Source organism: Chamaea fasciata, unplaced genomic scaffold (genome assembly GCF_029207755.1).
Source record: "Chamaea fasciata isolate MVZ Bird 193981 ecotype frontalis unplaced genomic scaffold, bChaFas1.0.hap1 SCAF_26, whole genome shotgun sequence".
NCBI lineage: Eukaryota > Metazoa > Chordata > Aves > Passeriformes > Sylviidae > Chamaea > Chamaea fasciata.
In genome coordinates, this window is record NW_027094111.1 from 4,358,571 (window position 1) to 4,384,964 (window position 26,394).

Below are 26,394 nucleotides of genomic sequence, written 5' to 3' on the forward strand. Positions count from 1 at the left end.
GTGCAAAAAAACCCCAAAGCAACCAAAAACCAAAAAAAAATCCCTACAAAAAAAAAAAGCGTTGTGTATTTTCACTTTTTAAAAATCATCTTTGTTGCTGGCAAGCTGCTGGCTCAGTGTGCTCCTCTGAGGAAGCTCAGGCTGAGCCAGTGCCCGATGCTGGGTTTGTTTTTTGGGAAAGCCCAGCTCTGGGCAGTTCAGACCTCTCATTTTGGGTGAGGAGATGTCCAGCAACAGCTGGAGGGGCTCAGGGCCCTGGGGCATGAACCCACCAAGAGCTGGGGCTGGCTGGAGAGGTGGAGAGGGCTGCTGGGGATCTGAGCAGAGCAGGAGCAGCTGCTCCCTGGATCCTCCTCCTGGAGCTTCAGCCTGGGAGCTGACAGCAGCCTCACTCCGCCTCTCAGCACAGCATGAGAGATCCTGCCATGCCATGAGCCAAGGATTTTCTGTGCCCAGCCACAAGAAGACGTGTGTCTGCTCTGCATGAGATGCTGGTGACTGGGTGGGTGACAGAGCTGAAAAGGCTGTTGTGTATTTATCACCGTCACGTCTCTGCTTCGTCAATGTGACACATCGAGGAGATGATAAAATTGTGGTTTCATTTGCCGTGGCTGTGGCTGAAAAGGGACATCCTGCTGCTCTGCTTGTGTGTTTTTCCTGACCCTCATCCTGCTGGCTCCCCTAGAACAGGGCTGTGTGGGGCCAGAGCTGATCTTTCTGACTTGAGCTTAGCAGAAAGACTGTGCTTGGGTCTCTCTGGTTTTTCTTTTCTTTCTTTTCCCTCGGCAGATCCTGTTCAACCACACAAGGCTCCGGTGGCCGGGAAGGAAGGAGTGTCAGGCAGGCAGGAGTGGGGTGCAGGAGGTTGGGAAGGGCAGGAGCTCTCCCTTCTCCCACACCACTGTGAGCTGCTGCGGCTGCTGCCCTTGGCTGGCAGAGGATGCCCTCACCCCTTGCTCCCAGATGTGCAGCTCAGTGCCTCCATTTCCCCCAGACGCTCGCTGCTGCTTGGCTGTGGAGCCACACCTCGGGTGTGAGGTGTCCTCTGCCCGTGCTGCTGTTCCTGGAGGCACAGGGAAGCCACCCTAGGCCAAGTTCTCACCTGGAATTCTCACTTCCCTGGGAGAAGGCACGAAGCCACCAGAGGCCAAGTCCTGCCTGCCATTCAGGCAGGCACTTTCTGTTCTTCTGCTTTGGTTCAATCATCAGCTTCCAGGTGCTACAGAGTGCCCAGCTTATTTGGGAAGAGTATTTTCTTCACACATGTAACATATTCTAGTGGGACTCTGAGATCTTTTTTTGTCTTTGTAATTATTCAAATCCTTCTCAAAACCAAAATTGAAGAACTACTCACAGCTTTTAGGCAAAGCATGGCATGGGAAGTTACTGCTGTATGGATCAGTGGAATGTAAAATATTTTTCCATACTGAAGTGTTTAGTTTGGGACTCTTCTATGAAATTACACAACAAAGCAGTGTTAAATAACAGAAATGAAGGATGAGCGACAGGACCTCTTGGTATGAATTTCAAATTTTCTTGCTCTTGGCCATTGTATTTTGAACTCCTTTTTCTAATCTCTGAGTGGCAGAGTTTCTCTTCAGTCCTAATTTTTCTGTTATTTCTACAAAAAATAAGGAAGATTTATATTTAAAATAAAACCAATGGAAACTGGTGGAGGAAAAACAGTAAAGGTGACAGTAGTGCTTTGCATTGTAGACTTTCGCGTTGTGAATAGGGTCATTTCCAAAGAACCTGAGTTATGGAAGAAATTAATTGTGAATTCAGTTGACTTAGAGTTCAGGCAGTAACGATAAGTAACTTTGATAAGGGCTGCAGCCTTGCAAAATCCTCAAACCCTCAATGAAATTTTATCCTGGCTCATACAATACACCCTGGCACATAAGACCTGTCCTCAAATGAGGGAGAAGCCTTTTGTGTTGTGGTGGTTAATACGAAATTATTCCGGGCTGCATAGCATCCCTGTGGCTGGCACGTGGGACCGGGCTGCGGGCTGGCTGCACGTGCTGCGGGATAAGTAGGTCTGGCAGGAGCCAGGGAGGGGACACAGACATGGTTTTCAGGACACCAGAAAGTTGTTTCTGTAAACTAGTTCAGTCACTTTGTGTGGGGGTAATCCCGTGATTTGAAGGTGCCTGAATGCTCCGGACAGGGTGGGTGAACAGAAGGTCCTGGAGGAAAGAGTGCTGTGGAAAATTGCCCTTTCACGTTTCTGCAGACACTTAGAGCTAGAATTTGTGGCTCTGGAGTCAGGAATAGGTTGCTTCTCTGCACAGAAAGTCGCTGGGTTTAATTTCTCCAACGCAGTAAGCGTTTTCCAGCATTTCTTCTGGTTCCTGCAATCCCCTGAAGCTGTGCTGTGTGGGCGGGTGGCAGAGGAGGCAGCTCTGGAACAGCTGCTCTGAAGAGGTTGGGGATGGTTTTAATAAAGTGGCTTCAAAACGGGAGGGAGAAAGAACAAAAACACAGGTCATGCTGCTCGTGCACATCAGGTGGGCAGAGGTGGAAGCCAGGAGGACACAGGCCTTTAATCTTTTGCCCAGCAAATTGCAAAAGTTAATCAGGTTGTGAAAATATTCAGCAAAATTTCTTTTCCATTATTTTAAGCCTCTGGAAGGCAGCAGCTTTTTGATATATAAGATCTCTCTGTTAAATGCTTCCAAAATAAAAATTATTTTATAAAATTTCATCAAACTTCTCTTTTTTGAAAGGTCCAGTTGAAATAATGAACTTGCTTTGTGAATGTGGTGGGGAAGAGCACTGCATGTAAATGCATTTAGGTGTACAGTCTTGTCCTGATTTTTTTTTTTTTGATTGTTATATAAATGTTCTAAATTAAAACAGGTTAGATTGAATCATGCTGTTTACTGACCTAGTAGACCAGATTTGATAATTTAAAATGTCTTTAAAATCATGGTGCACGTGTCTGATTAGTGTGTTAGCTTCTACAGTCAGTGTGGTCCGAGTAAATGATGTAGAAATGTACCATGTGCATGAAAAATCTGTATCTTCAAAGCTTAAAGCTAAATCCCTTGTTTATGAAATCTTTCCATATATGAATTTTGTATTTTATTTGGGAGACGGCCACACGAGTTTTGTGGGAGGAGTATATAACAATTAATATTCTCTGATAGTCTACATGATAAGCCCCCCAAAAAGTACATAAAGCTATGAACACCTTTTCTTGACAGGGCTTGAGGACTGCTGAGGAACACAGGATTTGAATCATTTAAGCATTAAAATAGTAATACCCATGGAAGAGGCACAAGACTTACCCGAACAACCAGTAAGTACATTTCAAAAAAAGGCTGAAAATGAAAATATAAAACAAACTAGTGACCTCACAATTTCAGTATACAGTTGTTTTAACTAATATTGGAAAAGAAGGCTTATACTTAGTGTATTTATCCAGAGGACAAAAAGCATTTTTTTTTGTTAGTAAAATGTGCTGTACATTTAATTTACTGTAATTGTACAGCCAGTGGTAAGAAAGGAATAGTTATGTGTACTATGGTGTTTCTATGCAAAATGATTTCTTGTTATACTCAGAAAACCAGACTTATTTCAGGCCTGTTGTATGGAAAATAAAATTCACTGTTTTAGGGATAGAGTCAGTATTCTGGTTATTACAGAGTGTATAGTCTTTAATTCTTCCTATGCTTGAGATCTTGAAAAGATCCTGTGATTAATTGTTTCCGCAAGTGGAAGGCATTTTTTAATGACTAATGTGATAGTATGTCTGTAGGCTGAAGTTGCTACATGTATGTGAAGTATTTGCCATACTGTTTGCATTATCAATAACTGATATTAGCGCGGAAGTGCTGGGTAAAGAATCATCAATACAATATGAGATGAATTAAATTGTGTATCTAAAACATAATAACGTAGGACTTAAGCAGAAATGTTTGTATTAATGTTCTGTTCCCAAAATAAAGCTGGTACAAACTCAACAGGAAATTACCAAGTTACAATGGGAGTGATGCTTGTGATCTTGGAGACCCTGTCAAATGCGCACAGAAACAGAGTAATGTGCTTGAGGGCACTTTGGGTGTGTTGTAATTGGAAATATTTTGATGCCTTTTTGATGTGAGAATTTAATGTTCGTCAGTTAAACTAGTTAGAAAATGCATTGTAATGTCATTTATGCAATTTTATGACTAAGGAACAAAGTCAAATGGAATGGAAATGTAAGCTTAAAATTATTCAGAACCTGGCTTGCCACAACCTGCAGATGATGGGCTGGAGTAATATCCACAAAATGTGAAACTAAGCAGCAAAACCATACAGTTTGTACTCCAGCTATTTGAGGAGTTTAGAAATGAATTACCTGTACTAAAAATTATCTCTCTAAATGCATCCTTCTATAATGAAACCTGTCTTTATTCTTCAGGGCATGAGAGACAGAGCTAATTTTCAGTGGTGTGTCCTTTAAGCAGATTCTGCTGTAATATTCAGCTAAAGATTTTCTTAGTCATTTCTTCTAAGTACCTGATACCAGTCAGTCATTCTTGTGGCAGCATATGAAACTGGATGGATCATAATAAATGCGTGAGGTGGTATTTTGGGTGTAATGGCACGTACTTGCAGGAGGAACTCACCCTGGCTTCCTCCTGAGGGTTTCACAGTAATGTTTGTAGCCTGCAGAAACCAAATTTGTGTTCAAGGCAGATCTGCCTGTGGTGTAATATCCTGTACAGGAACAGAATGAGAAAAAGTGCTGTACTGGTTTTAGTCAGGAGTCAAAACTCGTAATTTAGTACAGAAAAGGCATTCATGTTCCTATCTTTATGCAATATTAAAGGGGGGGGGGAAGAGCAAAGTAGTGCTAAATCTGTGCAGATTAAGATTTTCTTAAAATTTACGACTGTTTCATTCAATTTCCACACAATTGTCCTTACCAGCCTGTTTTTTGTGGCTGTGTATTATCTCAGCATAATTAACGTGACAATTCTGCTGTACAAATCCAGTGTTAGCCTTTGTTTTCTAATTAGGAAAAGGCTTGTTTTGAGATGCAGAGCCTGTAGTCACACTGGTGAGTTCTGGAGTACAGGACAAGGCTGTGTATTCACCACCTGTGAACCTTCCAGCTTGTGATCGTTGGAGCTCTGAACATTTCTGTCTTTGCAGGTGAAAAAAGCCAAGATGCAGGAATCCAGAGAACAGAGCCTGAGGTATGGGATTTTAAATTTGATTTTAGTGTGGAACACTTCTTTATTGTCTTTTGCAATTATAAAGCTTTCATTTTAGAAATTTGCCTCTTGATTTATTTTTACAGAGTTATGGAAGATGCAGTTGCGTTTGTATTTGGTATAATTTTGATTAAGTTCCCAATGAAAAGTAATTAACTGGCCCTATGGTATAAAGCTTTTATAAAAGTGGCCACAAAGAATCTTAATGGCACCATCACACCCATCCTTCACAAATGAGACTGACATAACATGCATTTAGTTAGGTGAGGCTCAGGATATTTTAATAATATCTTTGCTACTGTTCTTAGTGAAACTCTGTGGATAACTGCTTTGAGAAATGAAACTCTTGAGGTGGTAGCCTCTCCTGTTTAAAGCTGTTTGTGAGACTGTTTTTACCCTCAGTAGATGCTTTCTGATGGGTATTGTATTTAGGAATTAATTATTATTACTACTTATAATGAGAACAGCTATATTCAGCACAACCAGGGCTTCCCTACAGGCACAGGGAGCTCAAGATTTGAGTGTTAACGTCCTTGTATTTGAAAATTTTAGGCAGGGAGGAGGGATAAATTTGCATTTCTAACTTGATTAAATATTCTGTTTAAATAATCTGGCTCTGTTTTGATAAAGCTGTACATGATTTTGAGTTTGACCAATGGATTAGTTTAAAAGAGTTTATTTGGCCTGTTTCTCCCTTTCCTCTGCACTGCAGGAGGTGGAGGACAGAAAGAATATTCAGTTTAGTTGAGCCCAGAAAGCAGGGATGGGTGGGGGAAGGTGTTGTAAGATTTGGGTTTGTTTCCTGTGCAGCTTCCTGCTCCCTTTGTAGTTCAGCTCAGGCACCTTTAGGCTCTCCCTGAGAGTTCAATTTGCTCATCCAACACAAAACTGTGCAGTTGTTTCTTGTTGGGATGCTGAGTGGAGTTGTGTCATGGAAGGAGGCAGAGAGCACCGTGCTTGGTGCACACCTGAGCTACAAGGGGGGTAAGTCCCCCCTCAGCAGCAATAAACAATTCCTTTGGCTCCTTCACCTTAAGAAACTGCAGTGTCAGAGTGTCAGAACCGCACACAGATGGCTCAAAACCTCCTGAAAAGCTGTGTTGCAGAGCTAGCAATAATGAAACTAAAGCCAGGAAGGCAGTCATCAAGGAAAAAAACCAGTTTCATTGAGAAATTACCTGTACTTCCTACTCTCTACATAAACAAAGCACCATTGACATGGAACGGAAACAACGCAGGGCAAATCCAAAACAATCCTGCAAATACTGAAGTACAGAAGTGACCCCCAGTTCAAGGATGTCTCAACACTGGTCTTCAGAGACAAATCCAGCAGTGAGGCAATGCCCATGGGCAGGGGAGCCTGTGACAGCAGGGCCACACACCACTGCTGGCAGCAGTTCCTTGGCAGCTGCAGCCTGGGAAATGGCGATGCCAAGAGGTGTTTCTCACAGGAGACACCCCTGCAGTCCCCCGCTACCAAACCCTGGCTCAAACCCCATATAGTTTGATGTCTCATTCCAGCTGCAGATCTCTCTCTCGGAATCTCATCATGGAACAGCAGAGAGCACAAGCTTTTGTGAAGAGTTAGTTTGCCTTGGTCAGAAAGGTTGAACCCAGGGGTTTTGACGCCCAAGGATGTTAATTTGAGAGTTCATCATGCTAATACTGAGCCTTTGTTGTCCTGGCAGTCATGTGAGCAGCACAGAAGTCAGTGATCAGAAAACTGAATCTCCAAACCTTGGCTCAAACCTTCCCATGTCCAGTGAGAGTGAGTATCTCTGGAGTTCTCCCATTCCTTTCCTCGTGTCTTTCCCTGTCACCATGCTTCATCAGCCACAAGCTCTGTCTCCTCCTTGTAATCCTTACCCTGCCCTCACTATCAGTTGTAAAGTGACATTTGCTGTAGTGATTACAGAGTGTTAATGCCTGATGGTAAGGAAATATCTGTTTCTAACAAATATTTTTGTGTCACTGCCCCTCAGCTTGCTGTTGGGTGCTTTTGAGTACTGCTGTGTCTTATCTGCCTTAGACATGATTCTTCTTGAGGGCTGAGTCAATATCAGTTATAGTGCCTGTTGTAAACATGTTTTATAAATCATTATCTCCACACAGCTGGTTGGGTCCCTTGCAGCAATATGCCATGCACTTCATCTTAGAATCTGAATTGTATTGAATGTCTGCAGAAAGCTCTTAGGAAAAAGACAGAGAGGAAACAGGCAGGGAATACAAAGATTGCATAGTAAGTGAAAAGTGGAGTGTGTCCTTTCTCTTGGAAAAAGAGGGCTGGAAGTTATTAGGAAAGTCAGATTCCTGTGTGGAATACCTTTGACTGCCAATACGTGTTTCGAAGTGTAGGTCAGTTCATCTTTGCTGAAAGTGTGTGAGGTGTAACTTTCCATTGTAATTGATTTAATCTTTGCTATTTTAATCCATGTACTGTGGTGTTGCAGGAGTTATGAGAAATTTCAACCTGGAAAACCTGCTGCCAAACTGGATAAGCCATTTACAAATCCCAGAAATTGCATGCAATGTTATTGTGTGGGTTTTTTTTCTTTTTTACACTGTTGCCTAATTCTTTGTATGCAATTTTATAAATACACATTCTAGAAATATCATTACTACACAACTATTCAGATGAATATTGACATTCTTAAAAAAACCCTACAAATCCTAAACATTTTTGCAGAAGGGATGTGGGAACTGGCAAGTGTTAAAGGAAAGCCTTTGGGTCCAAAAGTCCCCATTTTGTGTCTCCTGTTTATCCTTGTGCTACGTGGGCTTCACACTCCGAGTAAAGGCAGACGCTGAGGAGGCAGAGGAGGGTGATTCCTGGATCATTTGGGAGGTTCAGCACATGTGGCCGATGGTTTGTACTTCTCAGCTGCTCGTGTTCAGATTACACAAAGAGAAGGTTCTGGAGGTGGCAGAATGCACATTAGGGTTAGAGTTGCCTGTGGTGACTGTGTTGCTCTCCTCAGTCTAACTCAGGAGAGTTAAATTAACTGTGTGGTCATGCAAGAGCAGTAATGCAGGTCCGATATGGAAAGCCCAGCTTTTTTTGAGCACATTATTGGCATTTGGATTAAATCCCAAGGCAGAGTATGCTGTTGTCCGTGTCCCTGTGCTGTTTTGAAGGCTGATTATCATGTCACTCCAGAGGGAGAGGGAATATGTAGTCTCTTGTAATGGTAGTGGTGGGGAGCAGGGCCCCTGGGATAGCCTGGATTACCCCCAGGGTGCTTTGCTTTCAGAGAGGAATCAGCTGGATCCACAGCAGTGCAGCTGTGTTTGCTTAGGGTCTGGGTCATAGTGCTGCTAGATCCAAGCTGATAAAGCCATGTACTGTGCAGATACACAGAAGTTGTAGCTCCCAGCAGTGTGTACTGCACTGGGGTGGTGGCCTGTGCCAGAGAGGCTGCATGGGGCCAAATTCTGTGCTGGGCTCCTGCCCATCCTTGCTTTTCTGGTTTGATGGACAGCTGAGTATTTCATCAGGTCAGCTGATGTGAGTCCAAGGGGTGTTTAATGGCTCTTGGATTTAGCCATAGGAGCCCAATCCCCCATCTCCAGCCCAAGCTGGAGTACTGGAACAGAACTCTCTCACACGAGGTGTACTAGAGCCATAGGCTGTGCTGAGTGAGAACATTTGAAACATTTCCTCGGTGGGTTGCCAGCTGAGCCGCTCTGTTTTACCAGTTTCAGAGTGCAATTGCTGTGGGTTTATTCAAGCAGAAAAATGGCAACATCTGGTTAAATGTAACTAGCAGATTAGTTCAGAGGAATCTCTGAGCCTTGTGCACTGCAGCTGTGCTTCACTGGATGTGTGTGATTAAATTCACTGAGCTGGAGCTGTTCCTTTTTACAGGAAAGACTGTTGGCTGGAGCCATGCATGAATAGAGTGTGTAGGGGAAGAGGAAAGCTTGTCTCTGCTCCAGGACACAAAAATGTTACACTTTGTGCAGATGAAACCCCTTTGGCAAAGATGCAGGGTTTTGGGGAGGACTGAAATCAAAGGTTTTTTATGACAGTTGCGAAATAATTATGGTGCTAGTTGATAAAGAGCACTGTTTCACAGGGAGGAATAGTGTGATTGACTGATCTACCTGCTGTGAGCTGGCAAAACATTTTTGTGCCAGTTTAACTGTGTTTTTGAGAATTTGCTTTGAAACAGATATTCACAGCACTAAAACTCTTTGTAAATATTGTGTGTTGACTAAAATGTACCATGAGTATTGATATTTGTCTTTATTTGTTGGGTTTTGAGAGCACCTCTGTAATTACACAAACTATTTTTTTTTCAGTTATGACATGCACTGATTATATCCCAAGGTCATCAAATGATTATACCTCACAAATGTATTCTGCAAAGTAAGTCAAGAAATTGTTATTGAGTTCTGTAACTCTTACTTCTCCCTGAAGTAATCTTTTTGTATCTTTATGCATTTCTCTGATGGTGTAAATCCCACTACTGGCAGCAGATACTCATTGCTGAGGACGCTGAACTTACAGAACTCACCCTTTGGCTTTAGTGACTGTTGTTTTATGTTCACAAGGATAAATGAGGCCCTTCAAGTAATTAACATGATAGTCTTGCTGAATAATGCACATAACATTTGTCAGATAAACAAACTGAATATAACAGAAGGGGAATATAAGATTTTCTCATCATTGACTGTGTTTAGGGATCTTTGTAGTTCTTCCTGTTGGAGCAGGATAGGCCTTAACCTCTGCTGCTTGTTTTTGTGTGGTTTCTGTGTTCTTACAGATAACTGCTAGATTACAGTAGCTTCAGGGTCTGGTGTGGTAAGGCATGATAAGTGGGACTGACTTCTTGTGCCTGTTGGAATGGGGAATTTGTCCCTCCCAACTCCTGGATGACCCCTGGTGCTCTGGCATGGTGGAGGAGGGAGTTTCCCTGGTGTCACTGCAGGGAGCTGGCAGCATCCGTTAACTCAGGAGCCTGCCTTGGGAAGCACAAGGAGCTTGTTGCACTAAGAGGACGTGCTAGTCTGAGTCTGAGTAGTTTCTCCCTCCGGGAGCAATTTTTTTAATGTGTCTTCTGGTTTGGAGGCTGAAGGATGCATAAAAATGTAAATAGTTCTTTCTGACTTTTGTTCTCTCTTTTCACGAAGGCCATATGCACATATCCTTTCTGTACCAGTGTCGGAAACCATGAGCCCTTACCCTGGTCAGCCTCAGTACCAAGCACTACAGCAGTCCCAGCCCTACACCATCTACCCCCAGACCACCCAGACCTACGGACTACCTCCTTTCGGTAAAATGGCACTTTTCAAAGACTTCTCCCTGCCTGCAATTATTGTTTTTATGTCTCGTTAAAAAGCCAATGTTAAGCTTAAGGTGTGTTGGACAGAAGAGTTTGTAGCAGAGCACGTGTATAGCTGAAATTGTAGATGGGCACTGATCTCTTGATGGGACTGCAACTTAAAAAATAAGATTTTTTACAAAGCTGTTGCTTTGGATCTCCCCATGATGTTTGCTATATATGGTTCTTGGTTTGGGATCGTAATTGTCTCTAGATGTGGTCTAGGTATGTTTGTGCAGTTTCCTTGTTAGTGAAATGACACAGCACCCATACTACAGCTTCTCTGCTTCTTCCTTTCCTTTTTGTTGTCCAAGATTAAGCCATTTTTTATTTCATCTTTCACCAAAAGAGAGCTCATGCTAAAATGTCTCCAAGTTTACTAGGCAAATAATTGGCGTAATTTGCTCTAATAACTGAGCCCTCTTGATAACTATTTCAAATGCAGCTCTCAAAAAATGGAAGGGAGCAGAGGCTGTTTTATCCCTAAGCGTGCAACACTCATGAGAGGGGAGAGCATCACACCAATGCAGGGAACCTGGGGGAGCACCCTGGCTGCCTGTGGAAGTGGTGGAGTCACCACCCCTTGCAGTGTTCAAAAAATGTATGGATATGGCTCTTGAGGACATGGTTTAGTGGTGGACATGGTGGTGCTTTAATGGTTGGACTTGATGATCTTAAAGGTCTTTTCCAACTTTTACAATTCTGTGATTCAAAACTAAGTATATGTCTCAGGAGCTTGTGGCTGTCCTGCAAAACCATATGCGCTGAGCCTCTTGCAGATTTATCTGTAGTGCTAAAATCTTAGTACCCTGATGCGTGTAAGGATGAATTGTTCTTTAGTTAAAGAATTAGATGTCTTTGAATACAAAACAGCTACATTTCTGGCTTTTGTTAGCTGCTGACAGAGCACAGGCTTTTCTAAAGGTTACAAAACAATTGATTTGTCTTGATAGATTTGAAAGATGGTGTAGAAGAGATAATAAATCCAGACTTGGCTTTGTTAAACATGAGTTAAATTACTAATACTGTAATTACTAACAGTTGCTGGAATATACTCCTCCTCACTGGGTGCCTGCACTTGGTTTCAGTGCCTTGTTGCACTGTTTTTTGCTGTATCTGAGCAGTGGCTGATGGTTTCCTTTGCTTCATTTATTTGGTGTTTTTCAATAGTGTGTCGTGCATGGTGCACTGAGGCTGCTTCGTGTGCTGTTTTGTGTTTCAGTGTGTCACATGTTGGTGCTTTTAAAGGCAAATATTTGTAAATATGTGGAGTGCTCCAGTGAAGTTGTTTAAAACGGTGGTTTAGACTTCCTTCTACAATTTTGGAGGGAGGAAGGGTGTAGGGGTTGTGTTAGTGTGTTGTGTGTGTGGTGTTTTGTTGGTGGCAGTAGTGCTGGCTGTATTTGGGGGGAGTGTTCATTTTTTTAAAGCCCAAGGTTTTGGAGTGCAGGGGTACTCAGCTGCTTCAATATTATAGTCTAAATGTAACATTAGAAATTCTTCTGAAGACCTGGATGGAGATCTGCGTTTTCTGTTGACCTCAAAGGAGCTTTTGTCTGTAAAATATCCAAAATGTCAACTGTTACTGAAATGTCTGGTGTGGATTTTGAGGTCTGTTGTTAAACACCTGAATTTTTAGTGTGAAATCAAGTGTTAGGAAGATGTTAAAAGTCATTATTTCTAGTAATGGAAATCATACTGGAGTGGTACCTGCTGAGTCGTGCTGAGAAGATGGACCTGGCATGGTGTGATGGGGAGGTCAAGGGTAGAGGATTGAACATGCACACTGCAGAGGGAATTCTGGAAATTGTTTCTGCTCACAAAATCTTCAGTGAGCAGTTGAGGGCCAGCAGCTTGGTCACTTGTTTTACCAGCACCAGAGGCCTTGTTACAGAGGTTGCTGTGTCTTTCTCCTGTGTATTTGTTTCTATGCCAGAAAGAAGGCACCAGGGCTTATCTAACTGGAACAAACCAGCATGAAATTCAAGCAAGCTGACAAGCACAAGCACAGTCTTTAGGTGGCTGAAATCTCCTTTTAGAGAAGGGAAGACTTGCTGATTTGTCACCTTTTGGTGTTCAGTGCATTGTTCTGCATGGGATGCCCTTGTCTGGAGAGATTTTTTTTTAAAGGAACATTAGAGTAAGAGCAGTCACATCCAGGCTGAGTATGTGCAGCTGTAAGTTGGTATTAGAAACACCATAGGTGTGATGGCTTACATTAACTCAAGAAAAACCTACAATGTCCTGTGTGGGGCCTTTCCATGTCTGTAGGTGTGTGCTGTGACATTCTGTGGCATACAGTGCTGCCATTGGACATGGAAGAGTCTCATTCCCCCTCTCACAGCTGCTTCTTCATCATCCTTGAGGCTGTGCTAGCTTATACTGCTGTCCTGCAGAATGAGAGGAGAAGGACACATGCCACCACCAGTCCAGGAGTGTGCCTGGCTGTATGGAAAGTAGGATGTGTCTGTGACCACAAGACAGTCATGGAAGGCAGGGGCTGAAAGATGCACATGACCTGAATCAGCTCCTGCACTGACACCAGCACTGCCAACACCTCAGAGTGGTGCCACACTCCCTGTGTGCTCATTATCCTCTGGCATTCAGGGTGGTCGTTATGCTGTAGCGTTCGTTGTGTTTCACTCTCAGGTTGTTTGGCACTTCTGCATGTCGTGTCACCATCACGCTGTGTTGCTGTCTGATCCCTGTCCATCTTGTGACCTCAGGAGCTTTTGGTTACTGCCCCCTGTGAAAACTGCTCACTCATTTGGAGGTGGTGGCTCTCCCTTTCCAGATTAAACAAACACAGCTCTCACTCCCACTCTCCTTGGAGGATCTTTTTGCCATATATTTCGTTCTGGAGTTTCTGCAGTGTATCTACAGTCCTTAAATCAGCCTTTCCTTTTTGTTTGCTAATTATTGAGGTTCTGGAGCTTTGAAACCTTAATGAAGACACGACTTGAGAGTGGAAGAGACAAACCCTGGGGTGGCTGTGCAGAGGGGAGTGATTTAAGTTGACTCTTAGGTGTCAGTATGAGATCAGATGTGTAAATAAATCAAAGGGCCATTGCAGGATGTAATTCTGACAGAGCTGCAGCATGGAGCCACCTCTTGGAGCTGCTGCTCATATCCAGCTTGATGGAGTCTCCCATGTCTTCTGGGTAAGAAACCAAGAGCTCCCAGCCCATGGCTCAATCCTGCTGGAGTGGGTGAAGGGCTGCAGGTGGCTTCCCCAGCCTTGGTACTGTTTTCAGGGTGTTTGAAAAGGAGGATGCTCTTTCTGGTGGCCCTGAACTCTGTCTAGCTCCAAACGTCCTTTGTCCCTCTGCTTTGCACACTCCTGCTTGTTTTTAAGTAGATCCTCTCAAAATATTTCTGCTTTCTAACCAGGGCCAGGGTGAACTGTCTTTGGCTATGGCTGTAGATTTGGAGACACTCAAATGAAAGAGTCCTGAAGAGTGAGGCCTGAGCTGAGCTGCCTCAGTTGGACACTGTTGGCACCTGTCAGTGCAGAGACCTCAGTCTAAACAGGGCAGCCAAGCTGAGCCCCATGCTAAGCGTGCCCTGTACACACAATTACAGTCACTCTGCTCTCTATGCCGTGCCCAGGGTTGTTACAAGAGCATTCCAAAACAACAGGAAATGTGGAACAAACATTCGGATTTAATTTTTTTTTTTTTTAACTCTATGTTTGCTGTTGTCAGTCTAGGAAAATTACTGACTTGTGGCTTTAAAATATTAAAATACTCATCCCAAAGCCCAGTGAAGTAGTGGGAGTGTTGAGCTTGGCCTTCATAGGTCCCAGCTTTGGTCTCACTGTGTAACAGCTGATGTCACTTGCAGTGCTGTGCAGCTCAGCCCAAAATCACAGTGACTGGCAGGTCCTTCATCTGCATGGGCAGTGAATCCTAGTGACACAAACAGATTTTTTGTTAAAAGCTTTGTGAGTAAGTCTTCTTGGTGCTTTTAATTTTCTCTTTTCCAGCCATGTTGTCACCAGCTCTAATCCCTGCACAGCCTGACAGTCAGTGCTTACTATTGCTGAAATTAAACATTTTCCATGTGTCTTTGTTACTTGCTTTTGTGATGAGCAAAAATCTTGATCTGAGGTAGGAGCATGCTGTTTGGTCCCAGCATATTTGTTTGTAACTGGTCCAATTTATCTGATTCAGGTGCACTGTGGCCAGGTATGAAACCTGAAAGTGGTTTAATTCAGACTCCATCTACAAGTCAGCACAGTGTTCTTACCTGCACTACAGGGTTAACCACAAGCCAGCCCAGCCCAGCACATTATTCTTATTCCATTGAAGGTAACTTGGCATGGTTTTTATCTGCATCTCTCTCCACCTAACTGAGTCCAGATACCAAACTAGAGATGCCTGCACGCTTGTCCTCGGTTTGTGCATGCTTCTTCATGCTTTGCCTCTTTTCTCTTTGTGCCTGTGTGTTTCTGGGTTTGTATTTGCCTCATACCTGTGTGTGCACCAGGCTGGCTCGTTGGTGCCATGCTGCTGGGCTGAACAGGGTGAAGAGCAAATGGGAAGGGGAAGGAGACTACGTGTTGTGTTCCTGCATGCTTTATTGGGAATGCTCTTGCATTTCTCTTTGTTTGTGGTCTGTAGCTTGATGTCAGGAAATGTGCTGACTGCAGTGAGATTTTTAAACGTTTGTTTTTAATTCCTTCTGGAGGTAGATGGCTCTTGCATATCACACACACCTGGTTGGTAGATCTGCTAAGGAAGTGAATTTCTCAGTATAGAACTACCATTCAAATATTATAGTTGCTGGAAGTGCCACATCTGAGAAGGCAGGTGCTGAATTTCACCAGCTTCCACAGCAATTTTGAGGAGTGAGCGTGATTCAGATTGCCGGATTGCTGAATAATGGAATATTGTTGCTTATGGCACATATGTGCAAATTGATACCTTTTCTTTAGGCTGGAATTTGCCATTTATGTTTTGGTGACAAATTGTGAAAATTTGTCTTTCTCTCTGGAAGTTTTCTAAAGCCTTTCAGGAATTTGTAATCTATTTCTTGTGGAATGTTTTTCACAGAATAATTCAGGGACTGCAGGAAATTTTTAGTTCAACTTCCTGCTCAAAGAGTAGTTGATACAGAATTCAGAACCAGATTGCTCAGAGCTTTCTGTAGTTGGATCTCCAAAACCTTCAAGCATGAAAATTTTGCCGGTTCCAGAACCTGACTGTCATTATGATGAAATGATTTTTCTTTTGTTGACTCAGAGCTTTCCCTCTCTCATGTTCTGACCATTTCTCTCTTCCTGCTGCTGCACACCTGCAATAAGAGCCTGTCTGTCCTCTCACTAATGTCCGTGCAGGGATCAGCAGGCTGCATCAGGTCCCCAAAGCCACCTCCTCTCCTGGCTGGACAGTTCCTCTCCCCTGAAATGCCCCTTGCAGGGCATGTTCTTCAAATCCCTGAGTGGTTTGGTGTCTCTTTACCAGACCCACCGAATTTTATCAACACGTTTCTTGTGCCTGAGGGGCCAAACTGAATGCCGTAACCAGATGTGGTCTGATGAGAGCAAAGAAAAGGAGGATAATCCTTAAAATGAGCAGTGGGTGGGTTTTAGCACATCTCTCACAGAGGAGAGTCGTGTGGTATGTCATGGTACTTGCTCAACTTGCATTATTGTGACAGTCAATGGCCCAGTGTAATATTTATCCTTAATTCACTTTTCACATTCATAACGTGAGGAAAGTCAATTTCCAATACTGGAAATACTCCCTTCCTTCCAGCATAACCCTCCTTCCCTTCAGCAGAATGACTCACTGTGTCTCACAGCACCAGCTTTAATTGCCAAGGGTCAGGAGTGGTTCTACACAATGTGACCCCTGCCAGGTTTCCCAGTGATGTCCATGGGGAGCAGGTGGATCCCTGGGGCTGGTGGGGTGACAGACCCATGTCAGGCCTTGCTCTGTGGAAGAATTAGAAAATCACAGACCTGTTTGGGCTGGAAGTGACTTTAAAGTTTATCCACTTCCAGCCCCTCTGCCATGAGCAGGGACACCTTCCATGTCCCAGGGTGCTCCAAGCCCTGTCCAGCCTGGCCTTGGACACTTCCAGGGATGGGGCAACCACAGCTTCACTGAGCATCCTCACAGCCAAGAATTCCTTCTCAATATCCCATCTAACCCTGCCCTCTGGCAGTGGGAAGCCATTCCCCCTTATCCTGTCACTCCATCCCTTGTCCCAGGTCCCTCTCCAGCTCTCTCTGAGCCCCTCTGGATGCAGGAAAGGGGCTCTGAGGTCTCCCTGGAATCTTCTCTTCTGCAAACTGCTCAACTCTAACTTTGTCAGGCTTTCACTCAGGAGAAGGGTTTTAATCTGTGCTGCTGGGAGAATGTGTCATCTGAGAACTTTCCCTGGAGGCTGCTCTCTGAAAGTGTGCACAAATCACCCCAAAGTGTGCAAAAAGTCACTCTAATGGTGCAAATGCTGTTGCTTTTTGGAAAAACCTTTTGCAGGCTTGCAGGAAAGTTTTCCTTTTTCAGATTTTCTACATTTCCTTCTCAAGCAGCCCACCAAGGGGTCAGGTCAGTACAGGGGCTGGTGCCAGGGAGGTGGTGGAGAGCAGAGCTGGAAGGATGGACAGAGTTGTTTTAGTAGTAATCCCTGGAATATCTGTCTTTCCTCTCCACTCAAATCAGCAGTTGTGCAATGATGCTGACTCATTAGAGGGGAATTTCAGTGCATGGTTCTGGTTTTGGCTCTTTGGAAATGATTGAAGCAAAGCAGATAGGGATTGATAAGGTAGGGGAGGCAGGGTTGTAATGTCTGAGTATGAGCTCTGAAGTGGGGGATAAAAAAAGGAAAAGAGGAGAAGAGTTGTGGCATCTTTAATGCAGTATTTGTGTTTGCTGGTCTTTAAACTTCAGCCCTTGAAGTCGTGTTTGGCAAATTTGTGCCAAATATTTTTGCATGGTTCTGGCCCATTCACAGATGAAAAAAGGAAGCGGCCCACAGTGCAGAAAGAATTGGTTCATCCATGTGGTGGGAACTGTTTGAAAAAATCTGATACGTGGCAGTGTTTGGATACAGGATTATTAAAAAGACCTGTTGGAAGTAGACCAGAGTTAAGATAAGCAATGAAGTTCATGTGAGGGAATGCCAAACCCTGAAAACGTTTTTCCCATTTCTTAACTCCTGTAATCAATCTCAGTGGAGAAGCAACCTCTGCAGAGCATTACAGATAAGAATCACTTTCTGTTTCCTCTCCATCAGAGTCTTGAGAGCAGTGGTGCAACAGTCTGTCCTCCAGAGAGTTGCTCTGCCCCAGCTGCATGGCAGGTTTGTTCAGTCACCAAGGGTCTTTTCTGGAGAGCTGGGCTTCATAGGGGCCGAGGAAAGAGCCTTCCCTTAAGGTGATAACAGCCTTGATAGTTTCCATGATGTGGAATTGGAAGGAGCTTCACTTGGAAACTGCCCCCTGGATTTGAGCAGTTGCTTATGAGGAGTGTCTGTGACAGGTTCCTTGGCTCTCACAGCTGGGCTTCAAGTAGCTGTGGAGCTACTGTAGGTCCTCGAGTGTCTTCATTGCCATTATTGCTGTTCAGTGCAGCTCTTTTGCCTTTTTCTAAATGTTTCTGGGGCTAATTCCCTTTGTTTCTGCTTCCACAGAGATGACACCCCTTCATATTTCTCATCTCCTGTAAACACTGTGTATTTCTACACATCTTTTAAGATCTGTTTTGTTTTCTTAACTTTTTTGAGGCATATTTTGGATCCATTCCTCTTTCCAGGAGGCACCAGGTGGTATTGCTGCTTGCCATACCACAATATACACTCATTAAAAGTTCATTGTGGGTTTGTTTCCCTGGGGGAGCAGGACTGAAGCCTTCAGAAGTTTGAGTTCTTGGGGTGAATTCTGCATAGAGGTATTTGCAGAAAATAAGAGTTTTTCTCAGAGTGATGGTAAAGTAGGGATATTGTGAATTTCTGCAAGTCTTTACATAAGCATCTAAATGGGATTTTTTTTGTTTGTTTGTTTTATTTGTGTGCAGAGGAAGGTGGTTTAGACAAGAAAATAGGTCTTGGTGGCGTCTGGTTTTTTTCCTGCTCATTTAATTATTTGTTGTTATCCTTGTGAGTCCCAGAACCCCATGTTGAGGAATGTTTAATGGAGTGGCCCTGTGTCTGCAAGCCCCCGAAAACTGCTAAACCATTGGTATCCCCAAGTACTGCCCTAGCAGCCTCTTCAGTGTTTTGGGAGAACTGAATGCGGTGACACAAAGCTTATGGAACATCTTCAAGTTGGCACTAACAGCTACACATCTCTAAGAATTCGTCCTATGAGCTGTTGACAGATGATTTCAGAATGTCACATCCAAAAAGGAATTCTAGACACAGGGATGTTGGGAGAGATGCTCACTTTCTCCAGCAGGAAACACTCTTTTTCTGCTATTTGAAACATTCTTAATGTTTCCTTAAATTTTAAATCTAATTAGACTAAAATGCTAAGTTAGATGCAGCTTTTTTTTTTTTAACAGAACTGATTTAAACACATTCATGTCATTTTTCTTGATTTATTCTGTTCCGTTTTCGACTGCTACTGATTGATCATCAGAATGGGATTGTTGTCTTACCAAGACATGTGGTAAAAATGTAAAACCTTTTTAATTCTACACCAATTGCTTAGCAACCAAGGAGGGAAAAGGTTTCTGAACCATTTGAAAGGACTGTTTTTCAAAATGTACTAGTTCTCCTTTCCTGTAATTGAAATGTGACTGGTGTCAAAATACATCCCAGTCCTTTTTTGGCTGTTAGTAGCAGAGTGCTGCTGGAAGCACAAATGCTTGCACATTTGCCTAGTAAGTATTTATTTCACAACTTGTCATTTCTTACACTTTTCTAGGATATTAAATGCAGTAATTCTCAATTTTGCAGCATCAACTACCAATGCCAGTCCAGTATCTACATCCTCAACTGTTGTCAATATTTCCACATCAGCAGTAGCCAGCATCTCACAGGTAAAACTTCCTTGGTGAATATATGTCCACCATCTCCTTTTCCTTCGTTTAACACGTTGCTCAAAACTAACATGGAAATGTCACTTCAGGTGGAGCACAGTGGTTCTGGGGTTGTGCTCAGTGTCTAACTCAAAGTCACCAAATCTCTCCTGCTGTCTCTTTGACCATGATGCTTCTCCCTTTGGTCTTGGCAACAAACTCACTTCATCTGCTCAAAGCTGTTGCCTCATCTGCAAATTGTGAGTCTTAAAACTGAGATCTCTGCAAGAGAGATGAAGGGGAAGAAACATTTCAGCTATTTTGAGGACTAAACCTGCAGGGAGGACTAGAGGTGGATGTTTTTGGGATGCCTTTGTTCTCCCTCAGCAAGAACAGGAAATGGGGTTGTACACAAACAAAAGCCCAACCCAGTAAAGTAGGATGTGCATTCTGATGGCAGACTAGAACAAAGTGAGGCAACCCTGCAAGCCAGCAAAGACCATTTCCCCCTGCCTTTTTCCTCTGTGGGTGGTTGTCTGCCATTCTGAGTACTTGGATATACAAAGGAAGCTTTCAGTGTCCAGCTTTTCAGAAGGAGAATACAGGGAGTGTGGAAAATGCAGTGGATGCACAAAAATCCTTCTGTGCTTATGCTGTTGCTTTTTAAACATAAACTTGTTTGGAACTGTAAAGGAGAAAAAAAGATTTAGTATTTCAGACTAAGGTACCTGGATCACAAACCCAGGCTGCTCTTCAGGGGAAGAGCACTGTGGACCAGAATAGTGTGATGAGACATTTGGGGTCACTACGTTTTTTTACTGTCAGTAGCAGAAGTTAAAATCCTCAAGCACAGGTGCTGAGTGATCACCTAAATGAATTAAGTAGTTTTCATAAATGGATACCTTCCAGCATGCAGAATTATAGCTTGATGAAGTCAGAACATGAATAAGGGTCATTTATCCTGTAGTTGTGCCCTCAACGAGGCCCAAGGTTGCTTTCTGTCACTGTCAAATGCAGGAAGTCAAATGCAAGACAAAACCACACATTCCACAGCACAGAGTGCATTGATGTCTTGGCTTCCACTCAACTCCCCTCTCACTGTCACTTCATCCATTATGAATTAATTTTTGCAGACACTGGAAGCAGAGGAATGGCCCTGTGATCACTGGTCTCCTCTGCAAAACCTGCCTGTGCAGGAGCCGTTGGGCAGGCAGAGCTCTCAGCCCTTTTTGGGCATGTCTCACATATGCAGAATGAAACAGCATAAAGTCAGACTGTGCTCTTGCTGGGATTTTTTCTTGGGCAGGATATTGTAATACAGAAGTCATCCTGATTGGGAGTGTTTTCTGAATGAGGTCTCTTACAATCACTAACTCTTTCCTCCAACAGGAATATCCTACCTACACGATCCTTGGCCAGAGTCAGTACCAGAGCTGTTACCCGAGCTCAGGCTTTGGAGTGGTGCCACCAGCAGACAGCAGCACAGAGAGCTTGGCATTATCCACCACCACGTACCCAGAGGAGAAACCAAACGCCCTGGTGCCGGCACGGGCGGGGCAGAGACCTTCCTCCGGTGAGGCGGGTCTGTAAAACACTCAGCTCAACAGGGCCGGGGCAGCTGTGGGGACACACCTCCAAAGGGTCCCTGCAGCATCTTGGCATGCTGGGCCTGATGGGACACCTGCCTGCCTTGTCAGGCTGCTCTCACTGGTGTGCAGAGTATTGTGGTGGGCCAGCCAGACTTACGTATCAGAAGGCTTCTGCTGCTGCCATTCCAGGACACGCAGGCACTCTGTGTGCCCCAGGGAGAGGGAGTGCCCTGAACACCTGGCTGCAGGAGGGAAAGGTGCAGGAGGTGGTGTACACTTTCCCTAGGAAGGGTGTTCTTACCAGGCTCCATCACGTGTCCCTGTCAGTCGTGGCCATGCTGCTTGGCCAAGGCTGTGTCTCCAGGGCCAACATCATCGCTGTTACTCTTTTTATATCCAGCTGTCTGTTAAATTAAATAGACACAGCTGAGTAATGGAGTAGTTCCAGGGTAGTGGAATGTCTGCAGGGTTCCAGGCCTTAGGATGGAGGGTGCTCTGCCCTGGCTTTGCCCTGCAGGCAGTAGCTCTTGCAATAGCTCAGTTTTGGGGGACTGAATTGAGGAGATGGAGCTGTTTTGAAATGATGGGACAAAGAAACCGTGGTTTATGTTCTAGTCAGGGTTTCACTACTACTGCATCCCCATAGTAAAGTAACATCTTAGCTTTTACTAAGATGGTTTGTGGCCAATGCTGTATTGGTGTTTGTTTTGAGGCACAAGGGGATGAGAGCTGTTTGATTTCTTTCTTCCAGGAGATGCATCCACAAGTCCTTTGCTACCAAGAGCAACAGCAAGTAAAGAGTTAGATGAGCAAGCAAGAAAAAACATCCCTGGAAAGAACAGAGGGAAGAGGAAAGCAGATACCTCCTCCTCACAGGACAGTGAACTGGAGGTAAATAGTGATCTTCTTTTCTATAGGTAGCATTGCAGAATAGTGTGATGGTGCAAATTCCCCTCCCTTTTTTTCATTCCATCCCCATGGAAATGAAAGGTGATTATAGAATGGTTTGGGTTGAAGAGACCTTTCAGGGTCATCTAGTCCAACCACCCTGCAATGAACAGGGACTTCTTCAAGTAGATGTCTGGTCACTCAGAGCTCTGTCCAGCCTGGTCTTGAATGTTTTCAGGAATGGGGCATCCACCACCTCTCTGGGCAACACGTGCCAGTGCCTCACCACTTTAATTGTAAAAAAGGTCTTCTAAGCTTTTGAAATAGTTTGACCAAACAGCCATAGGCTGACTGTGTACTTCTGTGACAGCAGATAAACTCCACTGCAATAAACAGAAGAGTTGAAAGTGTTCAGCCTGTAAGATGATAACTGCTGTTCATACCTATTGAAGTATACTGCAGCTAACCGCAAAATTAACTCTAAAACTTGTTCCTTTATTGCAGTTCAGTGCTTGGAATATCTCAGCTCTAACCCACTCTTGTTCTCTCCGCAGCGGGTGTTCCTCTGGGACCTGGATGAGACCATCATCATCTTCCATTCTCTTCTCACAGGGTCTTATGCTCAAAAATATGGCAAGGTAATACTGTCTTTTCCATTGAAGAAAAACCATTTCTGTCATGCAGAATTAAATGTTAGTCTTTGGAAAAAGAATAGGATTGTTTTTTTTTTTTTAACTCTCTGTGGTGGTACTTTTAAGTTGTTGGCACTTTGGGGCAGGGAAAGAAATAAATTTGGCTTTATACAGAGCTAGGACGTGGATGTCACCACCATGTCCCTTCTTACAGTGCAAGTCTGTCAGACTGGTTTCATCCTCAGTGGGAAATACGTGAGGTCCTTGCACATAGGGAAAAGGAGTGTTTTTTCTCCTTCAAAATACATTGCAGATTTTTAAATGTTTTGTATGTGTGCTGACTGTGAAAATGTATCAGTCTCTCCTGTGGAGCACTGAAGTGTTTGGGTTTTGATGGGGTTTTTTTTGTTTAATTGAGTTGTTTAAAATATTAGGGAAATTGTAGTTCACACCATTGAATGTAGCTGGAATTATGCCAGGTTTGATATACAGTGGAAACTCCGTGCAGTTTTAACTGATGAGAGATTCATGACAATTCCCTTCTGCCTGGATCCACAGTGCATTTACATTTTCTTTTTGTGTTTTTCCAGGATCCAACTCTAGTGATTGGCTCAGGTCTGTCCATGGAGGAGATGATTTTTGAAGTTGCTGATACTCACTTGTTTTTCAATGACTTGGAGGTACGTGGCAAATGTGTTTGAAAGGCAGAACTCCACGTTAACATGTCAGAATTACATCTCACTCTTTGTGAGGGCTCTGTGCTTCAGAGCCTCTTACTGCTTGCTGTAAGCATGGCCAAATCAGGGGTGCAGACAGGCATTCTGCAGCCTTCTAGGGTCAGGAGCTCTCTCAGATTCTGCTGGGTTTTTGCTTGAACCCCTGCTGATGAAAAGAGTGATGTCTGATCCATCCTGTATTTGCATTTCTGGACTGGTGAGCACTTTGCTTCCAGTGGTCCTCTTTTGAAATGGAGACCAGAGATGTGAGGAAAAGGCAACCTTGAGGTTGTCGGTTCTCAAGGGCTGTGACTAAGCCAAGGACAGAATGCAGGAGGTGACTTTGGCTGTGGAGCAGCTTTGAAGGACACACTGCATAGACAAGCAGGCTGTACCCATGGAGGACCCACAGCACCCTCCCTTTGTCGTTTGTGTTGTCCTTGATGTAACTCCACTCAGCTTAATTTGCAGAATTCACAGCACTAGTTAAAGGCTTAGGAAGGATGAATATGAACAGGAACCAGTTAGTTGTATCACAGACACACATCGTGGAGAAACAAGATGGTTTTGTTGATGCAAACAGAGACTTCAATGATATTTCCACTGGGGCTGTGACTACTGGCAGCAGTGAACTTTGCAAAGGTGGTAATGAGTTACCTCCCTGCTTCAGGGAAAAAAGCAACAAAAAACCAAATGAAAATGCCAAATAATCTCTTGTGTTGGCAGGGGACTCATGGATGTGTTAGCTGTGTACTCAGCCACAAATGTACTGCTGTAGGTGTTGGTTAGTGAGTTAAATCAGCTGCACTAAGCCCCAGAGCCACTGCTGTGGCTCTACTGACCCATGGTGAGAGAATGGAATAGCAATCCTTGACCAGATAATGTGCTATGGGCGTGGTTTTGTTTTGTTTGCTTTTTTGAAATGGCAGAAGGGTTTCAATTGACAAGTGAGTTTTGAGTCCAGCCTATTCAGTGAGTGTTGAGGTTCTTTTTTTTTTTTTTTCAGACAACTCAAAATGCCACAGAAATGTGCTTTTTTCAATCCTTTCTGGTACTTAAGATCCCAGGCTGGGCAAGGACCTCTAGGGGCTGGGAGGTAAAACCCAGTACTGGCAGCTAGTGGAAGCTCTGTGGGTTTGTGGCATGGCTTGTTGCTGTTGGGAAGTGTGCAGGGATTGGTTTCTATCACAGATTCTTTAATCTGCCAATGTCAGTGTGTTTCTGGATTACCACAGCATGACTTTATTTTGGGTTTTTTTGGTTTGTTTTTTTTTGTCTTTAACAGGAGTGTGACCAGGTACACATAGAAGATGTGGCATCTGATGACAATGGCCAAGATCTAAGGTGTAGTAGTGATGAATGCAGGAAATGTATTGCTGATGGAATTGGGTTTTGTGAAGACTTCAAATGCAGATGGGGTTAAGGGATGGAGCTCAGCATTGTGCAGGGGATGAAACCTGGCAAAGTGTTTGTTTGCTGGGGGACATTTCTTTGAAGACCTACAAAGCATTAAGAGTTTTGAAATTGTACTGTGAATTATATTGCCCACTGCTGAATGCTGCCTCTGTGCTCAGTGACAAGCACAGAGAGATGGAGAACCAACGCTTCAGACCTCATGATGACAGCATTAGATTAGTTACCTAATCTAATGGTTACTCTAATTAGATTAGTAGAAAATGTCCCTGCATATGGCAGGGGTTTAGAGTGAGATGATCTTGAAGGTTCTATCCAACCTAAATCATCCTGTGATTCCATGATCTTGACCTTTGAAAGTCCCCCTGTGGTTTGCATCCCTCCGAGAGCTTAAGGTGCTCACTATCAAACAGGGCGAGGTAGGTTTTTTTACTGAGCTGGCTCATGTAAAAGTCTGAGAAAGATCTTTCAGGGAGAAAGAAATACAGGGAAAGTGGTGAAGCAAGACTTCCTTTCTGCAGTCATAAACTGGTGAAGCAGCTCATCTGTTTGTGGAGCTGCAGTTGTGATGGAAAGGCATGGACGCTGTGTTTGGAAGATGTTGTGCTGAGATTTATTGCTGCAGGATGAGGAAGGGGTCAGTGGGAAGGATGCTCTGTATGGCAGAGGAGTGCGCAGCCAAAGAGTAAAGGAAGGTTTTGTAGTGGAGGGTGTGAAAGGAGTTGTATCAGTGCAGCAGTTGCAGTTGGATGTCAGCATTCCCACAGGAGCCAGGCTCTGCTCTCCAGATGCCAGGGTGCTTGTGCAGCTCCTCCTGGTCGCTGTAGGACACGAAAGAAATACTCCAAATATTTCAGAAGGCAAAGACCATAGAAAAAGAAGGCTTTATTGTGTAATTCTTACTACCTTTTATAAGGTGTTCCAGTACAGACTTACCATGGTTGGTGAATAGGAACGACACCTCTCTAATGCCATGGGTTAAACCAGAGAAACAGCAAAACACCACCTGGAGAAACATTGTTCTGAGAAAGGAGAGTTGTTTGCCAAGATTGTTTTGAGAAAAAGCTTTCTTTAAAAATTTTTCCTTGGGAAAAAGTTAACAGCTGCTAGCAGGCTGAAATCTCTCAGACCCAGAAATACCAGGCCCACATCTCCCCGTGGTGTTCTCCAGCCGCTGCCATCGGCAGCGCCGCCAGAAGTGCCACAGTGGTTCTGCCGCTGTGGCACAGCTAACGCATCTGCTTTCCTGGAACAGCAACTACAACTTCTCCACGGATGGGTTCAGTGGCTCGGGCAGCAATGCAAACCACAGCTCCTCGGTGGGTGTGCAAGGAGTGGACTGGATGAGGAAACTGGCCTTCCGCTACCGCAGGGTACGCGAGATCTACAACAAATACAAAACTAACGTTGGAGGTGAGTGGTCACCTGCACCGAGGGTTGAGCACTGAACAGACCTGGTGGGGCCAGACTCTGCCCTTCCTCAGAGCTTTGGCTTTCCTGATGTGTGGACATGAGAAGCAAACCATTCTCCTAGTGCTAACTGGGATCAAATTTCCATGGAATCTAAGAGGGTACGTCTTCCGAAACTGAACAGTGTGCCAGTGCAGGCTGGCATTTATCGTGGAGAGAAGGATGGTCACTCAGTCCTAGAGGCAA

The 26,394-nt window shown here is 44.0% G+C and overlaps 1 protein-coding gene across 10 annotated transcripts in view; it reads left to right on the top strand.

The window, feature by feature from the left end:
• Positions 1 to 26,394, top strand: part of EYA3 (EYA transcriptional coactivator and phosphatase 3) — a 38,865-nt gene that overhangs the window by 9,071 nt on the left and 3,400 nt on the right. For 2 of the 10 annotated variants that reach the window (XM_066204567.1, XM_066204568.1), the window contains 13 exons: positions 3,210 to 3,304; positions 5,146 to 5,189; positions 6,896 to 6,975; positions 9,510 to 9,576; positions 10,341 to 10,483; positions 14,704 to 14,841; positions 19,439 to 19,521; positions 20,890 to 21,082; positions 21,841 to 21,980; positions 22,532 to 22,615; positions 23,200 to 23,289; positions 24,611 to 24,669; positions 25,994 to 26,151. In XM_066204567.1, coding sequence (XP_066060664.1) covers positions 3,272 to 3,304; positions 5,146 to 5,189; positions 6,896 to 6,975; positions 9,510 to 9,576; positions 10,341 to 10,483; positions 14,704 to 14,841; positions 19,439 to 19,521; positions 20,890 to 21,082; positions 21,841 to 21,980; positions 22,532 to 22,615; positions 23,200 to 23,289; positions 24,611 to 24,669; positions 25,994 to 26,151 — 1,312 coding nt within the window. In that variant the 5' untranslated portion in view covers positions 3,210 to 3,271. Of the gene's footprint in view, positions 1 to 1,014; positions 1,518 to 3,209; positions 3,305 to 5,145; positions 5,190 to 6,895; positions 6,976 to 9,509; positions 9,577 to 9,983; positions 10,012 to 10,340; positions 10,484 to 14,703; positions 14,842 to 19,438; positions 19,522 to 20,889; positions 21,083 to 21,840; positions 21,981 to 22,531; positions 22,616 to 23,199; positions 23,290 to 24,610; positions 24,670 to 25,993; positions 26,152 to 26,394 lie in introns of those variants that run through there. The other 8 variants (XM_066204569.1, XM_066204570.1, XM_066204571.1 and 5 more) reach the window with 8 other exon arrangements.